The sequence below is a fragment of the Scomber scombrus genome, chromosome 10, assembly GCF_963691925.1.
Source record: "Scomber scombrus chromosome 10, fScoSco1.1, whole genome shotgun sequence".
Taxonomy (NCBI): domain Eukaryota; kingdom Metazoa; phylum Chordata; class Actinopteri; order Scombriformes; family Scombridae; genus Scomber; species Scomber scombrus.
The window spans coordinates 15,505,355-15,525,996 of NC_084979.1; the positions used below are offsets into that span (position 1 = coordinate 15,505,355).

Sequence of the window (20,642 nt, forward strand, 5' to 3'; positions counted from 1 at the left end):
ACAAATCCCATATTCCTGTGTTTCTTTTAAAGACATTCTTCAATACATTCTTAACTGAGTGACATGGAAATACCCTCGGTAATTAACTGTCTGGCCATTACCCAAGATGGAAAAAAAAAAAAGAATGATAATCACCACTCTCCATCCTCTTCTTGCCCTCCTGTCCACTCCATCATCTCCATCTCCTCTCTTCTCTGACCTTCCCCTATACTCTCCAAGGTTACTCATCACTCCACTGTGGCATTGCCAACAAGCAGCAGTGTGCAGAGCCAAAACTCTTCCAATCAGGCTGCCAAATAAGCATCCTCTTTCTATTATCGCCATTTTCTTTTGTCTCACGTGTATGTCTTAATCATGGTGTGCTATAACAGCTCTTTGTGTGCGATAGTATGCAGTGTAAACAATCAGCAGGCTGCACCACGTGGTGTCACGGGGAGAACAGCCCGCATGTTGTGGCGAGGACCAGCTCCAAGGGTACAGATGGAGAACGGATAGACTCCTAGCAGGGGTGGCTTGCCTCACTCACCATGACTGATAGCATCTTTATCACACGCTTATCACAGCACTATCACCCAAACTCTACAGCCCATGCAATGCAACCCCAACAAGTCAACCTAATTGTCCACTATTTGTATGCCTGTCTCGCGTATTATCTGATTTGACTCTTCATCAATCTGCATTTGTCTGTCCACAGCCCATCTGGGTACTGGGAGGCTCTGCTCAGCTTCATCTGCCCTGCTGACTGGCCCCTCCATATGGGCCATTGGTCATGTAATTAACCAAATTAAATATATATATATATATTTCTTTTGAGGAACAGGTTGAGTGATAGGCATTGTTGGTGGTTTTTGTGAGGATGTGTGCCCTTAACTTCCGATTGGTGTGTTAACTCCCATGTCATGGTCTGTCTATAGGTCTGACCACATGGTGCAGGGTAATTTTTCTCCCATTCTGACACATGGCCTCGTTCTGCCCCTCCCTCTCTCTGCTCCCCCACCCCCCCTTTCATCTTTCAGAGGGAAGACCAGCAGGAGGGCGTGGACCTGACTTAAGAAGAGAGCGAAAGGAGAGGGAGAAAAAAAAGACGAGGCCTCTCGGAGGACAAACATAGCCTCGCACTTGCTCAGTGTGTGAGGTTGCCCTCTGTGTGCATTTTACTGTACGAGTGTGTGAGCAGGTGGGACTTTGATGGGACAGTGAGCAATGCCTCACACGCAGCGACAGCAGGTTGGCAGTAGGGGGCAGTGCTCCTCCCGCCTCCTCCTCCTCCTCCTTTCCCTTACTGCCCAGCTCAGCCATGCAGCCATACACATACCCTCCAACTGTGAGTACAGATTCATATCGTACCATTCATAACAATGGAAGCTTAATTTTTCCACGAGGTTCAAAGATCTATTTGTTGTGTTAATTACATTGTTGATTCATCAAAGCACGCTAATAATGATCTTTCATCATGATTAATTAGTGCAAATGAGCAGAATGAACATGTTTCTCTTTCAGTAGCCTAACTTCGATATTCAGGGTAGGATTGCACTATTATGCTCAAAAGGCTGCACTATCTGAGGTTTCTTTGCTTAGCACTCATCTGTGCCTGTGCTGCGTCTAATTACTTTGTAATTGATCTCCTCATACTGCATTGATTAGTCCTACTATTGATCCGGTTTCCTTGGTGCAAACCAGAATCAGATTGGTGAATAATTGAATCAACAACAGAGTAATACCAAAAACCCACCTAGGTTTTTTCGTCAATTGCTCTCATTTCATCCTCCTCAAAGCAATATGTGGGCATTAGAAATACAGCTGAGCTTGTCGCCCTGCAGGGAAATTGATCTTCATCTCATCTCAGCTGCTTCAAGCCTACCCACAGACCGCCAATTGAATGACAGAGAATATTGTTTCCACTTCCGTGTTAGTTGTTCACTCTTTATCTAAGACGGCTTGCAATTATTCACAGTCTTTCACCACCCACACGGAGTTCAAAAGTGTGTGTGCAAACAAGCACTTGCACTCACACATACACACACACACCCACACACACACACACACACACACACACACACACACACACACACACACACACACACACACACACACACACACACACACACACACATCACGTAAACGTTGATGAAATGCAGTAAATATGCCGATCCAATTCCCAAAGGCACTGGATGACATGGAGGTGAGAGGGCCAAGCGGGATGAAGGGAGGATGATGAGGAGGAGGAAGGAGGAGCAGGTCAAAGATGTAAAAGGTCAAGGTGTCCTCTGCCTTTCAATTAGAGGCAGTGATCAGGATCAATAAAGGAGATGCGTTAGAATCTGTGTCAAGGAGGCTGGGGTTAAAAGCTACGCCCTATTACAGGCGACATTACAGTGCTTCATCGTCCATGTATCATAATTGTTGTTCCGTTTTCAGGGAAATCTATCTATCTATCTATCTATCTATGTATCTATGTATCTATCTATCTATCTATCTATCTATCTATCTATCTATCTATCTATCTATCTATCTATCTATCTATCTATCTATCTATCTGTCTAATGGTGCTTTCAGCCTGTCTATCTGTATGTTTAACAATCTCTTTCTCCTTGTTTACTGCAACTAAAAATGTTCCCCCCTCATTTCCTTTATTCTGGCCACCACTGTGGACTAACAGACCGCCAAAGTGATTGTAAGTGCTTTTAATTTTATTGACATATCCGTCTTAATACAGGTGCCGGCAGGGCTCATTGTAAACATTGTCATTTTGCCAGAGAGGTTATTTTCCATCCTGTGGATTTGCAGTGTTATGCCTGCGTTTGTGTCTGTGTTTACTGTATGCATCTTTTTCAGGTTTTGTGTGTTTTATAGTCTGTGCCGCCAGGAGACATGCTTGAGTGTTTCCGTGTGAGGATGTGTGTGTTTCTCTGCACTTTTTTTCTGTATGTAGGAGTGTGTTTAGCCTCAGTGACTCCCAATATGTGAGATCCCTGTAGGGGCAGGGAGGAGGAAGTGTGAGAAGCCTGTGTCTGTAAGGAGGCAGCAGGGCTGTCAGATCAAAGACACAGGGAAATAAAGAGGAGTTAAAGCACTAAGCACTGACTCCTCTCCTCCTCCTCCTCCTCCTCCTCTGCCAATAATGGAGTAGCGCCCGCAGCTCAAACTTAAATTTGATCAGCTGAGGAAATGGGCTTATTTCTTATATCAGTGGGAATTCTTTCATTACATTCCCACACTCTCCCTATCTGTCTCTCTATGAATCTTTGCGAACCTATCCCTTGTTTGTTTTTTATTCCGCTGTCTCTGTCTCCCTTTGCTGTTCTCTCTGCATGTGCTCTCTCTTTACTGCACTTCCATCTGTCTCCCTTGTCTGCTCAGCCCTCATCTCTATCGCCTTATTCTCATCTACCACAGCCCCCTCCCCATCCTCCCCTCCATCCTCTGTGTCCTCCTTTACCCATTTACCTACATAAGGTATATTTATCTCTGGCTTGGGCTCTGTCTCTTTCCCTTAAAGTTAAATCAAAGACTCTAACAACAAGTATCAAGCTGTTATCCCTATTCGACTACAAGCAGCCTATGCATATAGTTCCTGTAGCTATGTGGGGAAAAAAAGGTTTAACTTCTTGTCTATAAGTTGTAAGGAGCAGAACATAAAAGCACGACACGATGGGCCATAAAGCGTGCGGAAGAATCAAATATGCTGGTTCAGTACAGTTTTCATGCCTCATCCCAGCATGCCAGCAGTCTGCTATCGAGGCATTGCTTTAAGGCTGTTATGGAGAGTGGTGACAGAGAAAGCGAAACCTCTTCTGATGGTCATTACTTTCTTCCTCCAAAATCCCTGCTTTATTTCCCCAAGGCTCACAGACGCTATCCCTCCCTCTCCCTGTCTGTCAGGCTCTGTGCCATGTATCTATTTTACATGAACTCTCCCTCTTACATTATGCTGTATCCGTTTCCTCTCATCCCAACCCATTTTCTCTGCCTATTCTCTTGCTCTCACTCTTTTCCTCAGCCTACATTTCATTTCTTTTTCTCTGGGGAGTCTTTTCAAGTGACTGAGAAATGCTTATTGGCAGCTTTTAAACTGAAAATTAGTGGTATCTCTGGTTATTCTGTGCTGTTTGCTAAACCATTAACGGCCATAGGGATGTGAGTGTTAAGTCAGGGTAATATGTGTCATAGCAGGAGTTATTAAAGAAGCATGCAGAAGGAAAGCAGGTCATGTAAACGCAGCAGACTAAAGACTGCAGCACTATTCTGAGAATGTGCATGTCTCTGTACCTATCTAAAGCATATAGGTATGCACATGCGTGACTTGTCACAGCACTAACTTTTTTTTGGTCTTTGCAGTCAAGATGCCTCCAATGATCACCACACAGCCAGGGTCTGTCACCGTCTTTAGTGTTGAAGACCTCGGCATGAATTGCGAAGCCACTGGCAACCCTGCACCGGTGTAAGTCAGCACACACACACACACACATACACACACACACATGCACACAAACACACACGCACACAAACACACACACACAAACACACACAAACCACAGCTTGTCTATGTCTGATGATCCTATATTAGTCACGGAGGAACCTCGCCACAATCTTTTTAGACAACTGAGCACAGTGACCTTCCCTCTCCTTGTTCAGCTGACATCTACATATTAGTATTACATGAGAGCACATATTCTCCCAGTCAGACTTTACATATCAAGGGATAAATGTCATTAAGCCCAGAGCAATCTTTTCAGAATGTCTTAGCTGCTCTGAAGTGGAAAACTGCTCCGGTTGCCAAGTAAAAGATGAATATCGCAATTACACAGCACAAGCTTATGAGTCCCTCTGGGGCACCTTGTGTCAATTTTGCAGCAATTTATTTGTGTCCTCAAATTCAGTGACATGTAAGGACATCATCTCATTTGTGTTGTGACTGCTTTCAAAGGCACAGAAATGTTTTTGTGACTTTGATATTTGAGTGAACAATCTGCCATTAGTGTTTCTGATTATATTATTCTTTGTCCAAGTTTCCATTGGACAAAGGATGGAAAGGCGTTTGACCCAGGCAGTGACCCAGAGCTGAAGGTTTCCAAAGACTCCGGCTCATTTGTATTCTACACACTCAGTAATACTATGGACAACTTGAAGCAGTACCAAGGCAAATACGTATGCTATGCATCCAACGTGCTGGGGACAGCAGTCTCTAATGAGGCCATATTCACCATGGATGGTAAGAAGACACTCATGACTTATCACTACTAAAACAACCACTGATGAATTACTGAAATACAAAGTGACCACATTTTGAAGACTGTTAATAACTAGATTTTTTTCTGATTTAGTCTGGCTCAGTGAGTGTTTGAGAGAAATCACACCCCTTCAAATAGTATCAAACACATCAAACATCCTCTGATATGTTTTCAAACACCCTTATTGCATTACATTAGAGGCGTTCCATGCCTTTTATAGATGTCAGTTTCAGTATTAGCGCTCCTGTAAATGCCCTTAAGGTCCAGATTTGAAAGCGAGCTCAGTTGTTGTTTTTTATCAGCAATAACAGAACGATTTACAAAGCTGTGAGCAGCTGTGAGTATAAACCTTTTCCTTGCCCTGCTTTATAGAGAGCTCATTTGCTTGCAAATGGAGACTCACACTGAGAGCTCAGGGTACCACCACCCAGAACATAATTACATGCAATAACATGATAATCAGCATATACTCATGAACACACATGCTCGCAAAAGCACACACATTCACAAAGGCCCCTGGGCAAGTGTAAAAAGCTTATCCATCCACCTGTGTGACTGGATCTCTCCTGGGCGACCTCCTTCCTTCACAGTTTCCCTGACAACGGTTTCCCCAGAAACGCTCTTGAGTTGATGTCATGTGAAGCACTCTTCAGTAGCTCCTGTGGGGTTATCAACAATGGGCGGGATGGAGGGGGGGAAACATGTATGAATCATAAATCATGTCATTCTACTTCTACAAGAAGAAAAAAGACAATTTGGCGCCTTCTTCATCTCGAATCTTTAAAGTTCCAACGATGAATTTATAAATCATGCTCCTTATCCTCATCTGGCTTGTTGTTGTACAGGTGGTTGTGTACATTTACATTATGTTCATCGCATGTGTTACTACTCAGACTTATGAGTGTGTATTTGTTCTTGCTTGCCTCCCTTTAGTTCCCCCATCTCAGCAGAAAGAAGAAAAGATTAAGGTGAAATCTGAAGAGGGAAGCAGTATTGTTCTGAAGTGTAACCCCCCACAGAGCTCTATGGAGCCTATCATTCACTGGATGGACTGGAGTGAGTACATTATCCTTCCATCTCTTCCTCCATAACAACCTTTTCTGCCTCTTGAAGCAAATCTCTCATTTAGACTATCTTTCCATCGTTTTGTGTCGAGAATATTCTTTCATAAATTGATCTATCTCTAGATTTTTCTTTAAAAGTCTTCATCACCTTTTCTAGGCTAAGCGGAGTCTATTCTTACCCCTAATCTTCAGCTGTTCTTTATCATCTTTTTTTTGTTTATCTCATCCTATTGTGTCTCCTCTATTTCCTCTCACTATTTCATTCAGTTGATAAGCTCCTCTGTCTCTTTTGTTCTGTTTCTCATCTCCTCTCTCCCTTTCTCTACAGGGCTACATCATATCAAGCTAAGTGAACGGGTGGTGGTGGGGAAAGATGGAAACCTATACTTTGCTCATTTGATGATTAAGGACAGCAGAGATGACTACACCTGCAATGTTCAGTACCTTTTAACACGCACCATTCTGGCAAAGGAACCCACCACTCTGACTGTCGAACGCTGTGAGTTATATTCTGGATCAACTAAAACTCTCACTGACTTAGACTGTACTGATATTACTGATACTGACATGCATCTTAAGCCTTTATTCAAAATTTAAACCGATAGAGTGTGAGTCTTAAGAATGACCAGGTTGCAGGAAACTGAGTACTTCATTAAACTGGCCATCAATAACATTATTTTTGTAATGTATATAATGACTGCTCCTCATAGGAAACACATTGAATTATATGTGAAAGAGCACACAAGAGGGCCAAAGTTCACTTTATGTGTTCTTAAATAATATCAAAGGGTAGGTTCAACAACCTTACAAACAGCATATTTTCTCACTTACCTCTAGTGGTATCAAGACATGCAAATAGTTTGGGTTTTGATATATCTGCCTCTGGGATTTCTGCTTCTACCTCAGTTAAAAGAAGGCAAGTGGGATTTCAACTGTAGTGCTCATAGCATTGGCAAATTCAATTTTTAAAATCAGCAACAAATCTTTCCAGAAACAACTGCCACCAGAGTTTTTATAGAGACTTTTTTTTTTTAAAGGTGGGGTTAAAGTAATTCCAATGAAAAGACTACATGTTTGGTTGTTTGGGTGAACTGAGCCTTTAAAAACAAGTTTACACTGTATACCGGTTAGTTGGTTTAAGATGCACACCATATAACTGTGACATTCCCTTTTTGATTTTGGCAGGTTACCTTTTCCACATATCATTATCTCCTCACTTTCCCAGTGTTTTTTCTCTCTCTTCATACTCTCATATGATCAAATAAAACCCAAAACAAAAAACCTAAACTCAATACACGTTTTTGTTATGCAAGTATATTTATTTTGATATATAGCCTGCACAGATGGATGGTAACATACCTTAAATGCATCATGAATAATCAAACCTATACCACAGACACAGATGATGTTGAGGATGATGATGTGATATATTTCCCCCAGCTCAGCAGTATGAAACTTACAGATACAGTATGGCTTTTGATAGCACACAAAATAACAAGTGATAACAAAGCAATGCAAATATCAGTCTCTTTAATTGTTCTCTTTATTTGAGAGAAATCAGTTGAAATTGACACACACAGTATGGGATATAGTATTTGTTGAGAACCACTGAGGCCCCACCGTTAAACCAAAGTCAACTCACCCCATGTAGTGGTATGTTGTGCTGACCAAAGCAATGACCATATCCAGTAGACACTTCCAGAGCCGGCAGGGGTCCCATCACCTCCTCAGCCCAGTGGTAATGAGATGCAGCTCACACTGAGATGTGGCTGCCAGCATCTGTGGCCCAACTAGAGGTCAGAGAGATGAACACATGTTAACATGTGACCTCAGTGTGTGTGCAGAAAATCTGTATGACGATTTGTTGTTAGGAAGGTAAAAACTTCTCCACATGATGTGTGTGTGTGTGTGTGTGTGTGTGTGTGTGTGTGTGTGTGTGCGTGTGTGTGTGTGTGTGTGTCAGAGTCTCTAAAGTGGCTGCTGTGTCAGCAGCACAGCAATCTGAAAATGACCCATGCATATGTATGCATCTTTCGTTCCTTCTTTGTGTTTCTACCTCTCTTTCTCCAGCCAACTCAGTTCGGAACAGGAGGCCCCACATGATGAGACCTGCTGGAAACCACAGCTCTTATGACGCCCTTAGGGGCCAGACTTTGGAGCTTGAGTGCATCGTCCAAGGCCTGTGAGTGTTTGCGTATGTGTGTGCCTGCCTCCATCAATCAGAAAACTTAAGCCACTCCTTTTAATCAATCTTACCTGCCTCCCATCCATCTTTCTCCCCTCCCACTACCTCCCTACACTCTTCATGTCATCTCCTTTGCTTTCTCCTGCTAACTCTGCTTTTTGCCACCTTTTCCTCTTCATGTGCATCTCCTCTTTTTACCCTCCATGTCTCTTTTTCTCTCTGCATGCACCTTTCATTTCACATGCACTTCACAATTGGAATCACAATTCCAATTTTTCTGTTTCTCCCTTCCTCTGTTGCATTTGCCCATCCACCTTCTTCCCTCTTCTGATAAACTCCTTCCTCCCTTGTCTTCTCCTCTTCAGTCCAACCCCCAAAGTGTTGTGGCTCAGGAAAGACGGAGAGCTGTCTGAATCTCGGACCACCAAAGATATGTTTGACCGCCGCCTGCGCTTCAATAATATCTCTGAGAGCGACGGTGGCGAGTATCAGTGTATAGCTGAAAACTCTCAAGGGAAGGCCATACACACTTACACTGTGACTGTGGAAGGTACGTAACACACATTCATGTATGCAAAAAAAATTTCATAGACACATTTTGTAGCAACCCATCTAGTCAGATGTACAGATGCAGGAGTTTTTCAACCAAAACTTAATTAATGAAAAAACAACAACAGTATATTATATGTTATATATATATTTTATGTTGTTAGTTTATAGACTTTGTTCTTGTGGATGTGTTTATACTATGCTAGTTATAAATTAAGGCTTTCATTTATGGACTAATTTATGCACTTATGAAAGGTTTTGTATTTTCTATACACACATTCAAGTACACACAGTGGAAGTGTTACAATTCATACTATGTATATGTATATGCTATGCTAAATTTCATGTGGTATAAAGAAGAATTCAGCCAAAGTGATGATTTTACAGTTCAATGGTAGCAACAGTAATCCAGATTCACAGTTAATCACATTATTGTATCTTGTCATCATTTAGTTTAGCCAGTTGCCTGTTTATATAACCTGCTTTACAATTAGCAACTGAGGCAAAATTATTATCTGTCCCCACTTGGGGAAATACATTTTTCTCTTAGAAAAAGTACTCAGATGATTTAGTTTTCATTCAAGCTGGGGCACTAGCAAGAGCCAGATTAAGAAAAAACAGCTGGACAAAAACAGTCAAAAGTGATATCCTGACTATTAAGTCTGTAGTATGGTTTGAACTCCAAAAACACTGTGCCCTGCATTTCCTACAATGCAACTCATTAGCAACATTCATTAGATCCTCTGTGCTAGGTAAATGTCCGTATATTTTAAGCTCCATGTCCTTTATTTGCATGCTTTGTGTTAAAAAATGTCTGTTTAAGCCCAAGCTAAGATACCTTGGTAATATCAAAGTTGACAAAGTGCCTCCAGACCAACAGAAGACATTATGCAACTGTCACAAGCTGAGTAGTGTCCTGCAACAAGTAAATAGATTTTGAATTGTAAAATTGATGAAGTGCCTCTTGGCACCATGGTGATTAACTGTTTCATTTTTGAGATTTTGACTTGTAGGGTGTAACCCATCATCCCATCAGTTTTACTCAACACTGTCTTGTGTAAATGTTCAGTACAGTGTAACTTAAGAATATAATGTTTTGCTTGCACTGTATGTGATCAATATATTCCTCCCCTTGTACCCTTGTAGCGGCTCCCTACTGGACCAAAGAGCCAGTCAGTCAGTTGTATGCCCCAGGTGAGGATGTCAGACTAGACTGCCAGGCAGACGGCATCCCCACTCCTACTATCAGCTGGACCATCAACGGGATGTCCCTCTCAGGTCTGTACACCTGCACATACATACCTAAACACCTTACCTTACTGATTACTGTGCTGACTGTGTATGGTGTGCTTTTTTAACAGAAACCGATAACGACCCCAGACGTACTGTGACGTCAAGTGGATCCCTGATCCTAAATGATGTCAATTTTGAAGACACTGCAATCTATCAGTGCCATGCCTCCAACAAGCATGGAACCATCCTCACCAACACCAACGTATATGTCATTGGTGAGCCATATATATTACTTACTTAATACATTTCAGTCAGTCAACACATCTGGATAACATTTTTATTTAAAGTAGAATATGTACTGCATTAGGGTTTGGTATCTCAGCACTGACTGCATTGTTTCCCACAAGGAAACACTGATCTCTCGTATTTGATATGTTCCAGCAAGTGATTAGAGAAGGAAGCTTCTACAGAGATGTAAATACAGTTATTATCACAGTTTTACAAAAAAAGAACAGTACAGGTATTTAAGCTCAAGTTGTTGTCCAGTGTCTACTTAATGGAGACATAAATATAAATTGAAATAATAGCTAAATTGAGCTTTTTTAAACAAAGATTTTGTAGTTACAGCATCAGTTTGAACAGATCCTCCCTACGCCCAATGAATTTATCAATGGGTGATGTTGACTTTGATGAGAGATCACCGATTAATATATCAGTTGTACAAAATTGTAACAAAAAACTACAACGGACAAAAAAAAGAACAGAAGAATTGCAAGAATGGTAATAATAATTATTACTTATTACTTTGGCTTCATGACTATTAATCAGGACCCATATATTACCTAAAATATATATATTTTAACATGATCCATCTACCACCCCCAGTATGTTTTTGGAAGAGACTGCAAACAAAAATTTATCTGGTGTGAGTAATGTGCCAGCCCCAATTAGCAGCCAGGCAGGAGGTTTATCTTTTCCTAACTTTGAAATGTGTTATCTTTTATTTATGCTGTTTTGTGAAGGAGGTAGCTGTACTATGGCTTGAGTTGTAGAAACAAATTGTTCTGCCATATACCATTAAGGATATTTTTGTTCTGATCTTTCCAAAAAAAAAAAGTTTGAATAATTTTGGACCAATTATTGCACTTTTTGTTAATGCATTGAAACACGTTGGTAGAATAGGTCAATAGGACATAAATGGCATTTGGACACAACTATCTTCAGAAACAGTAGTTTACTTAGTGGTGGCAAACTGGTTATATATCAACAGTGGCAAAAACAAAAACTCTTTTAAAAAACATTTTCAAGACCTTAAATACACTTTTATTTGCCTAGCAGCTCCATCTTCATCTACCTGCAGATGCGGTCCGCAATGCATACTTATGGTGTCCCCTGGCATCAATCCTTGGCACCTCATTCTTTATTGCATTTAATAACTGTGGTAAACTCAAGAATTGATTTTGTCTCTCTATCTGTATAAAAACAGATAGAAACATGAAACATGAATTAAAATAACAATTGCACTACAAGTTGATTCAAATATTTTATCAAGAAAAATATGCAAATTAAGAATGACTCCAAACCCTTTATGCATATTTATGCAAAATCAAGTGTACTTACATCCATTTAATTTGAGATTGCTCAAGCTTATACTTGTTTTGGACAAAGCTTTCCTCCATCCTCTCTGCCATACTGGATAGTTCTGTAACCTCTCTTCCACAAATCATGTTATTGAATTCAACTTTAATTCTATCTGTACATAAGAAGAGAGTTTTGTTTGCAAGATTTACGACTGCAAAACAGATGGAAATCTTCCCACAAACTTTATTTCAATAGAAATTGTTAATTTGAGAAGTATTATCATTGGGAGCCTATGGGCCTGGGCAGAAGGGGAGGAAGGTTTCTTTAACATGCTATTTTTCCATCCGGCTGACTGGACTGTGGATTTCAAGATCCTGTATACTCTGCAACAGTAGACATATGCTTTGTACAGTACATTTAAATATGTGTGTACATTTCTCTTTGCAGCTTGCAGGTGTTGCTTCATTTATGTGTGTTTACATGTATATTTCATTTCTCTCTGTGTTTTGTTTCAGAGCTGCCTCCCCAGATCCTCACTGAGGATGAGATCACATACAAATTTACAGAAGGCCAGAAGGCTTTACTGGAGTGTGAGAGCTTTGGCTCTCCTAAACCTAAAGTCACATGGTGAGGCACTCGAGCAACCTACTCTATTCCACTATATTCTGTGGCATTGGGTCATATTGTATTGTTACTTTCTCACAGATTTTCATTTTAACAAATTTCACAGAGGTGATATTATCGCTCTTTATAGCTCTTTATAGCTCTTTATACAATATGCATAAATTAACAGCCAAATGCTGTTACATCTGGGCTGTTATTTTGAATATTGCCAGTGTGGCAGGTATCAAATCAGGCTTTGTTATATTTTAAAAAACAGTCTGGTTGGGGATTAGATTAGAAAAAAAGTGACAAATAAACTGGTGAATACATCAGCCATTGCAGGAGCTGAATTACTTTTTTTTATATGCTTGAAAGGTCTCTAATGTGTATTTTTTGGATGCATGTGTTTGTTTTTTCCAGGGAGAGCGAAAGCACCATCTCGCTTCTGGCAGATCCCAGAGTTAACCTGCTCACCAACGGGGGGCTCGAGATCGCTAATGTCACCCACAGTGATCAGGACACCTACACCTGCTCTGTGCAGTATAACAACTTGTCAATCAGTGCGATCCTGGAAGTGATCAGTGAGTGAGACACATACACACTTTGTTGCACACGCTTATTTGCACCTCATGTCTCAGTATTGTACTGTTTGTCTCCTGTCTCCTGTTTTTCTCCTCCAGACAGGACAGTGATCCTGTCACCACCACAGGCTCTGAAGGCGCAGCCTGGAAATACAGCAACCTTCACCTGTCTGGCCAGAGTTGACCCCAGTCTCGGCGTCCCACTCCTTCAGTGGAGAAAGAATGGTCAGAAGCTGTTTGAGTCCCACAGTGATGAAAAGTAAGGCCATATTTAAACACAAGATAACAATAAAGAAGATAATCTTAGAAATTACTGACAGGAGTTATTATTTTATCAATTACTTTTTTTTATTCATTTGTTCACTGTATCCTGTATATAAATTACATTTATTACATTTCTTTTTACCACGTTTTTAGAATATCTATGTGTTTTATCCCTGTTACATAAACAGATAATATAGTAATAATAATGAATAATAATAATTGATAAATATGGGTGATCATAACTAAAAGGAGGATGAATGAGGATAACACTGAAGACTCTATTTCTTCAGATACACATTTGAAGGACCAGACTTGATTATAGCTAATGTGGAAACAGAAGATCAAGGCATCTACACCTGTCAGGTCATCACAAACCTGGACATGGCTGAAGCCAGCGGCACCCTCACTTTAATTGGTAAGATCACTGAACACATACTGTATGGTCAAACACCAGCAAGTGTCTGAGACTACAGCAGGCTTATGCAATAAATTCAACATTGTTTAGTAATTTTCTAATCGTTTTCAAATGAAAGACCTTGTTTAAACTTTGTGCCTTTGTATGCATATGATAAGAGGTGGTTGTGGTAATCATATCATTGTTGCCCACCTCAGATCGTCCAGACCCTCCTGCCCTCCTCCAGATCACTGAACCTAAGCATCGCGCTGTCACCCTCAGCTGGAGTCCTGGAGATGACCACAACAACCCTGTGCTAGGTTGAGTATAGACAAGCATACATACACACATAATGACAAAAATTACTTCAATATGGATTTATTTATTTATTTAATTTTTGTGTTGGAAGTGGAAATTGTGACATTTCTCCAGATGTGATTTTGACTTTTTCAGTAGTGCCACCAAGTGTAGATATGGCACAGACACACACACACACACACACACACACACACACACACACACACACACACACACACACACACACACACACACACACACACACACACACACACACACACACACACACACACACACACACACACAAATGCAAACATTAACCTTTACTTCTTGTGTACCTGTAACATCAGACTTGTGAAACTTGGATTATCTCTGTATGATGTTATCTCTGCTGAGTGTTTATTTATTTATCTATTGCTCTGTTATTGCTACTTCAAGTCCTCCCGTCGCTGTCCATCACCCCTTGACACTCCTTTTTGTCTCTGCAGAGTATGTGATTGAGTTTGAGGACCAAGGTTCCAAGGAGAGGGGTTTGGAAGAACTGATGAAAGTACCCGGAAACAAGGAGCGTGTTACCCTCCCTCTGCGGCCCTACATGTCCTACCGTTTCCGGGTCATTGCCAGGAATGACGTGGGTAAAAGCAACCCCAGCAAGCCATCTGAAATCTACAACACAACTGCTGAAGGTTAGCCTCATGGCTTGTCCTGTTTCTTTCTGTGTTTGTAACTACAAGTTTCCATTGTGACAGTAAACACTGAACTTTTTTCCAATCATAGCTCCCGACAATAACCCTGAAGATGTTAGGAGCGACTCCACAGACCCAGACAACCTAGTCATCACTTGGAAGGTACACCTGTTAACTGAATGAATGCACAACATTAAACAGTTTTAAAAAAAGATTGTGTGCATATTGGCTACTCTTCCTTTCACTACAGGAAATGGACAAGCGTGAATTCAATGGACCTGACTTCAAGTACCGGGTGCAGTGGAGGCGAGTACTGGGGCATGGACCTAGCTGGCACACAAACTACACAACAGCACCACCATTTATCGTCAGTGGCATTGGCAACTTTTCTGCCTTTGAGATCAAAGTGCAGGCTGTTAATGAGGAAGGGGACGGACCTGAACCAGACCCTGCCATCGGCTACTCGGGAGAGGATGGTAAATTTTACATTTTAAAACACTTTCCAAGCAGTTTTTCAGCAATGAGCTTTTCTTCACTGTCCTGTGTGTCATTATCTCTCAGTACCATTGGAGGCTCCTATGGATGTGGGTGTTGCACTACTGAACAGCACTGCCATCAGGGTGACTTGGGCAGCAGTAAAGAGAGACACAGTCAGAGGAAACCTGCTGGGATACAAGGTACTGGTCCTGTATTCCCTCTGTTGTTTGAGCTAACCTTGTCCTGATGAATACATATTTTGTGTTCACAACAGAGGTAGCCAGTTTTTGAGTGGGCAAAGACTTTAGAGTTCTCTTAAGTTTCTAGGTTGTGAAGACTTAAAATGAACTTACACTGCTTACCTTTCCTGTTAGTTAGGTCTATGCTGTATCCTCGGTTCAACATCTAAGACTTTTTTTTTTCTCTTTTTCAAACAGCTTTTGGAAAACACAGTGTACTGACTGAAGTTATAACGCTGCTATCAGAAAGTGTCACTTCAGATGTGACTACATCTCTCAAACCAACATGATATTAACTTAATTAGGATGTTTGAAATGTTTGAAAAAAATTTCAGTGTTCAAATGCCAATATAACCCATATATCCTCTTTTTCTGGCTCCAGATCCACTTGACCAGGACCGGCTCTAGGGGCCACCACCGAGGCCGAAGGGCCAGGGAGCCAGAGCCCTCTATGGTGGTGGAGACTGGGGCCAACGAGGAAAGGAAGGTGATCGGTGATCTTAGACCATTCTCCCACTATGACCTGGCTGTCCGTGTATTTAACAGCAAGGGAGAAGGACCGCTCTCTGAGGCACTGTCCTTCAAGACTGATGAGGGAGGTAAGAAATGGAGGGAAAAAAACAGGGGTAGATGGGGAGAGGTGGAAGAGAGAAGGGCAACAAGCTCAAAATGGAGGGAGGTAATAGATAAAATGGGAGTGGAGGTGTAATGACAGATGGGGGGAGACAAAGATGGAGCAAGCTGGGCGGTAGTGGATTAAAACAGAGAAAATGACACTGATATCCAGAGCATGAGTTGATGGTGAGGGATGAAATTGATGCAGTGATTGATATTATTGAACAGTCAAGGTGTTGGGGAAAACAAATGACAGTGGATGATCAAAACAGTACGATAATGCCTGTGAAGCTAAGCGCATTTTAATCAGGCTTATTTGTATTGCTGCTAGTTCCTGGTCCTCCCTCATCTCTGACATTGGACAGCCCATCAGAGACAGAAATGACCCTCCACTGGACACCACCTAGTCAGCCCAATGGAATCCTCTCAGGATATCTACTGCAGTACCAACAGGGTGAGCAGCAGTTTCATGCTCATCCATCAAACTTACCAACATCAAGCGCATAAATTATTCTGTTTAATAGGTGCTTCTATGGTGCATCATCAGTAAAAACATCAGTAGTGTATATAACACCACACATTTCAACATAAAAAATCAATAACACAGGAGAAATGTCAAAAGCATGGCCTGCTAATGATGCTCATCAGTCAGTCACATGTCACCCTTAACAATACGTTAAAGATCAAGCACTGATTGAATGTTTTTGTGTATGTGCTGCGGTCAGTTGTGGAGAGTGATGATAGCCCCATGCAGGTTGAGACAATAGAGGACTCCACTGTCACCCACCTCACCTTAAGGAACCTGGACCGACACAGCCACTACCGTTTCTACCTGAGGGGTCGCACTATTGCTGGGGATGGAGAGCCCATCGTGAGGGAGGGTGCCACCACACTGGATGGAGGTACAAAGCAGATTCATCATGTTTTCCATCCACAGTTCTGACACGTACAGGACCAGATTGTGAATGTGATTCCTTTGTCTGATTGTCTTTCAGCGCCTCCTGTCAACATTAGCCTGTCTGTAGGAGAAACCTCAGTTAACCTCAGCTGGGTGGCAAAGAAGAGACACAGGAATGTTAACTTCCAGATCCACTCCATCAACAAAAATGGTATAATATCTACACTAATATGTGCATATCTAAAATCTCTTTAAAAGGATTGATCCCTCATAAGAATAATTTTATTCTCCTGACACCTAAACAGAGAGGATTCATGTGAGTTTCATGTTATGTCTTTGCAGAAGGCGGTAAATCGAAGAAAACAGAAATGGTGAACTCCTCTCAGTCTTTTTACCAGCTTCAGGGCCTGACACCTGGCTCTCAATATCGTCTACTCTTCACCTACAACAACACCGATTTCTGGGACACTGTCATCGAGACAGAGGGAACAGGTAATATGGGCGCTCTGGCTTCATTCATGTTTAGTTCTTTCATCTTCTCTGCTGCTCCTCTGGGTTTCCCACTTCTAAATATAAAGCCTGATCCTGCAGAGAATGTCTTGCAGTTCCCTGCACCTCCTGTGAAGTGCTTTCAAAGACTTACATGAAAAGAGCGCTTAGTTACCCATATGAAATGATCCATTACATGTGTTAGTTTGGTGTATTGTGCAACATTCTTCAGTTCCCCAGTGAACCCTACCCTGTCTGAATACATAATGCACTTTCTCTTTTGTTCTTATGTTATGATTTGTAATGTGGATCCAAAGGCAGAAAAAGACTTGAATTAAGATGAATGAAAAGGATTTTTTGCCAGGGAAGTGGATTAAGGGGTGGTGATGAATGAGGGAGAGTGATGAGGTCTGGCAAAGGGGAACAGGTGGTGGTGGGTTAGAGAGCAGGCAGGCAAGCAAGCAGGCAGGCAGTCGAATTGTGAGAAATAGCAGTTAGTGAGGTATCAACACTTGGAAATAGTCACTGTAATACACGTGAGAGGTCTGAAGAGTTAGCTACCACTGAGGCAGAAACAAAGATCTGGCGAGGAGTGGTTGAAGAGCCAAAGTAGATATGATGCAGCTGATGATGATGAGCTTGATGGAAAACAGATGTATGCATTGAGGAACCAGGCAAGTCAGGGAAGGAGTGCCATACTCACAGAGACACAGACAGGCAGGTAAGGGAGACTAGATTCTTCTCCCTCTTTTATTTCATCTCTCCTTCTTTATCCTTTCCACTCCTCTTGTACTTTAATTGCAAAAAATCTTCCTCTCTCTCCTTCCCATCATCCTCTCCTTTTTTCCTCCTGAAGGAGTGACAGAGGTGCAGCCAAGCTTTGCAACACAGGGTTGGTTCATTGGCGTTGTGAGTGCCATCGTGCTGCTGCTGCTGATACTGCTCATCCTCTGCTTCATCAAGAGGAGTAAAGGGGGGAAGTATTCAGGTAAGTGTGACCCACCATGATGGCTATTAAGCATTCATAAGTAGAGATGCTGAATTATAAGAATCTGCTTGGTTAGCTCATCTGCACAATGTTGCTTGTGGGAATAATGCAATTCTAGACAAGTGGTTTCATGCCCTTTTTAAGAACACAATCTTCAAAGGCATTTTGGGTAACACTGGACAGTCTGGAGCCATAAAGCTCTCCGATAATGAAAATGACACTGCAGAGCAAAGAGAAGCCAAGCAATTACTAGAATGCAGCACAGTAAACAAGATTACTGGAAAGGAGACAGTAAAATAAAAATACTCCATGTTTAAAATGCTCCCACAAACAGCTCCCTTAACTCTTTCTGATCCATTTAGAGGTCGAACTCCAAATAACTGGCCAGTTTTTACTTCTCCCTTGCAGCCTTCATATCAAACATGTAGTGAAACAGACCTCTAAGCCTGCCCTCACTTCCTTACTGTGATAGTACTGTGAAATAATAATCACAAACCACAACATTAACTGCAACCTGCAGGCCACTTTCTGACTGGTCAGACAAAAGCACCAGGCTTTCATCCCTTTCCACAGGGAGGGAGAAGCAAGGGAAAATAAGGGTAACTTCCTTTCAAAGTAGACTTAATCATCTGTGCTAAAAGCAAAGACTAATTGAATAATAAATCCGATCATACCCACTGGCATCGTACTTCTGAACAATTCATTATTTAAATTATTTGGAATTTTAATAGTTAGATTCATAGTGGTAGTTAATTCCCTTAAACTCAGATGAGAAATTAAATAAAAAATACAAACTAAAGCCCAGAAATAAACACATTCTGTCTACAGATGGTCCAAATGCTTTTGCTTTACATATTGAAACATTTTTATAGGATAATGTTGTCACTCGATGTTATCTCGCTGTCTGACAGAATATCATTACCAGTGTCTCAAACAGTGGCTTAGAGAGGAACATGGTTGAGATCTTAGAGATTATGAAATCCAATAATCTCTCTCCTTCTCAGTGAAAGATAAAGAAGAGGGCCCGATGGACTCGGAAGCACGACCTATGAAGGATGAGACTTTTGGAGAGTACAGGTTTGTCATTTGAATGCACACGGTGTCTTTGAGTGTTACATTATGTTCCTATAGATTATTTAACCTCTAACTCCTAACACAGCCCTGATTCCCTCAGCACTGTTTTCTTTCCTTAACCCTTTGTGTTCCTTCCATTGTCTCCTTTTCTCCCTAATGCCTGCTCCTGCTATACAGATCTCTAGAAAGGTATGCTTTGATGTGATTCCCGAAACCCAATTATTTATTATCCTATGCCTTATGTACCTTTTTAATATTTGGCATAATCATAGTGAAATGCAGTTGTATTCTCGGTTTGCACGCAGGCACATTTAAGGCTGCAGATTTAATTTTTCCTTTTTTTTTTTTTTTTTTTTTTTTACGTTTAGTGATATATTTCACCTATTCCGTTCACTTTCATTCTCTCTTAAACTGTAGTGACCTTGAGGTGAAGCTTTCAGAAAGCCAGGCGTCCCTGGTTGAGGATAGCAAGCTGTGTAGCAAGGACAACCTGGATTTCAACAGCAGCAGTGCCAGGACCACTGAGCCCATCATGTATGAATCTCTGGTCAGCCAGTTCAGCCAGCCCAGCGAGGACCCAGAAACACTCCAGAGCCTGCCAGATAACTCCCTGCTCAACTCCACCACCATCTCCCCAACCACCAACGGCCTGCCCAACGCAGTCACCATTCTCGATTAACCCCCATACATCCACCGGTGATTAACAGACCAAAACATGTCAACACATATGTGCCCCTATGCTCCTGTTCCCCGTTGACTTGCTCATTTTTAGTTTTGACTAATACACAATCAATTTATTGACAATTCAGATGCTCCTGGCAGTCATCTGATCGACTGGACTATTTTGACCAAAGGAGTGTCCAAAGTAGTGGACAATGTGATACATGTGTGACTGACGCGACATACAGCAACTCTGACCTGGAGATGTCCTTAAACCCCCCTTATTCTCCTTTATCTGTGTAATTAACAACATATCTAAATGACTAACATTCATTTCTCTCCCTTTCTCCTCTTTCTTCTCTCTGCAAACAAACAAAAAAATTAAGGCAGAATGTTGTATAGGTAGAAGGATGAGAGGGATTGTCCCATAAAGAAGCTGAGTAGTGCTTTGAAAGATCATATTTTATATTATTTCGCACACGATATGTTTAACACCATGTGATGTCTCAGATTATAATAGCCAGTGACATTTTT

The 20,642-nt window shown here is 41.4% G+C and overlaps 1 protein-coding gene across 1 annotated transcript; it reads left to right on the top strand.

The window, feature by feature from the left end:
- The first annotated feature begins 1,203 nt into the window (after positions 1-1,203).
- On the top strand, positions 1,204-20,380 carry l1cama (L1 cell adhesion molecule, paralog a). The gene is made up of 26 exons (XM_062426932.1): positions 1,204-1,324; positions 4,339-4,441; positions 5,010-5,212; positions 6,165-6,287; positions 6,624-6,794; positions 8,366-8,477; positions 8,846-9,030; positions 10,176-10,307; positions 10,391-10,537; positions 12,359-12,470; positions 12,867-13,027; positions 13,127-13,286; positions 13,582-13,706; positions 13,904-14,005; positions 14,471-14,668; positions 14,760-14,830; positions 14,919-15,144; positions 15,230-15,345; positions 15,767-15,983; positions 16,331-16,453; positions 16,725-16,901; positions 16,995-17,108; positions 17,240-17,389; positions 18,243-18,374; positions 19,379-19,451; positions 19,866-20,380. Exons 1-26 carry the CDS (start codon positions 1,204-1,206, stop codon positions 20,125-20,127), a joined length of 3,816 nt encoding a protein of 1,271 aa, XP_062282916.1. The 3' UTR covers positions 20,128-20,380.
- The last annotated feature ends 262 nt before the right edge of the window (positions 20,381-20,642 follow it).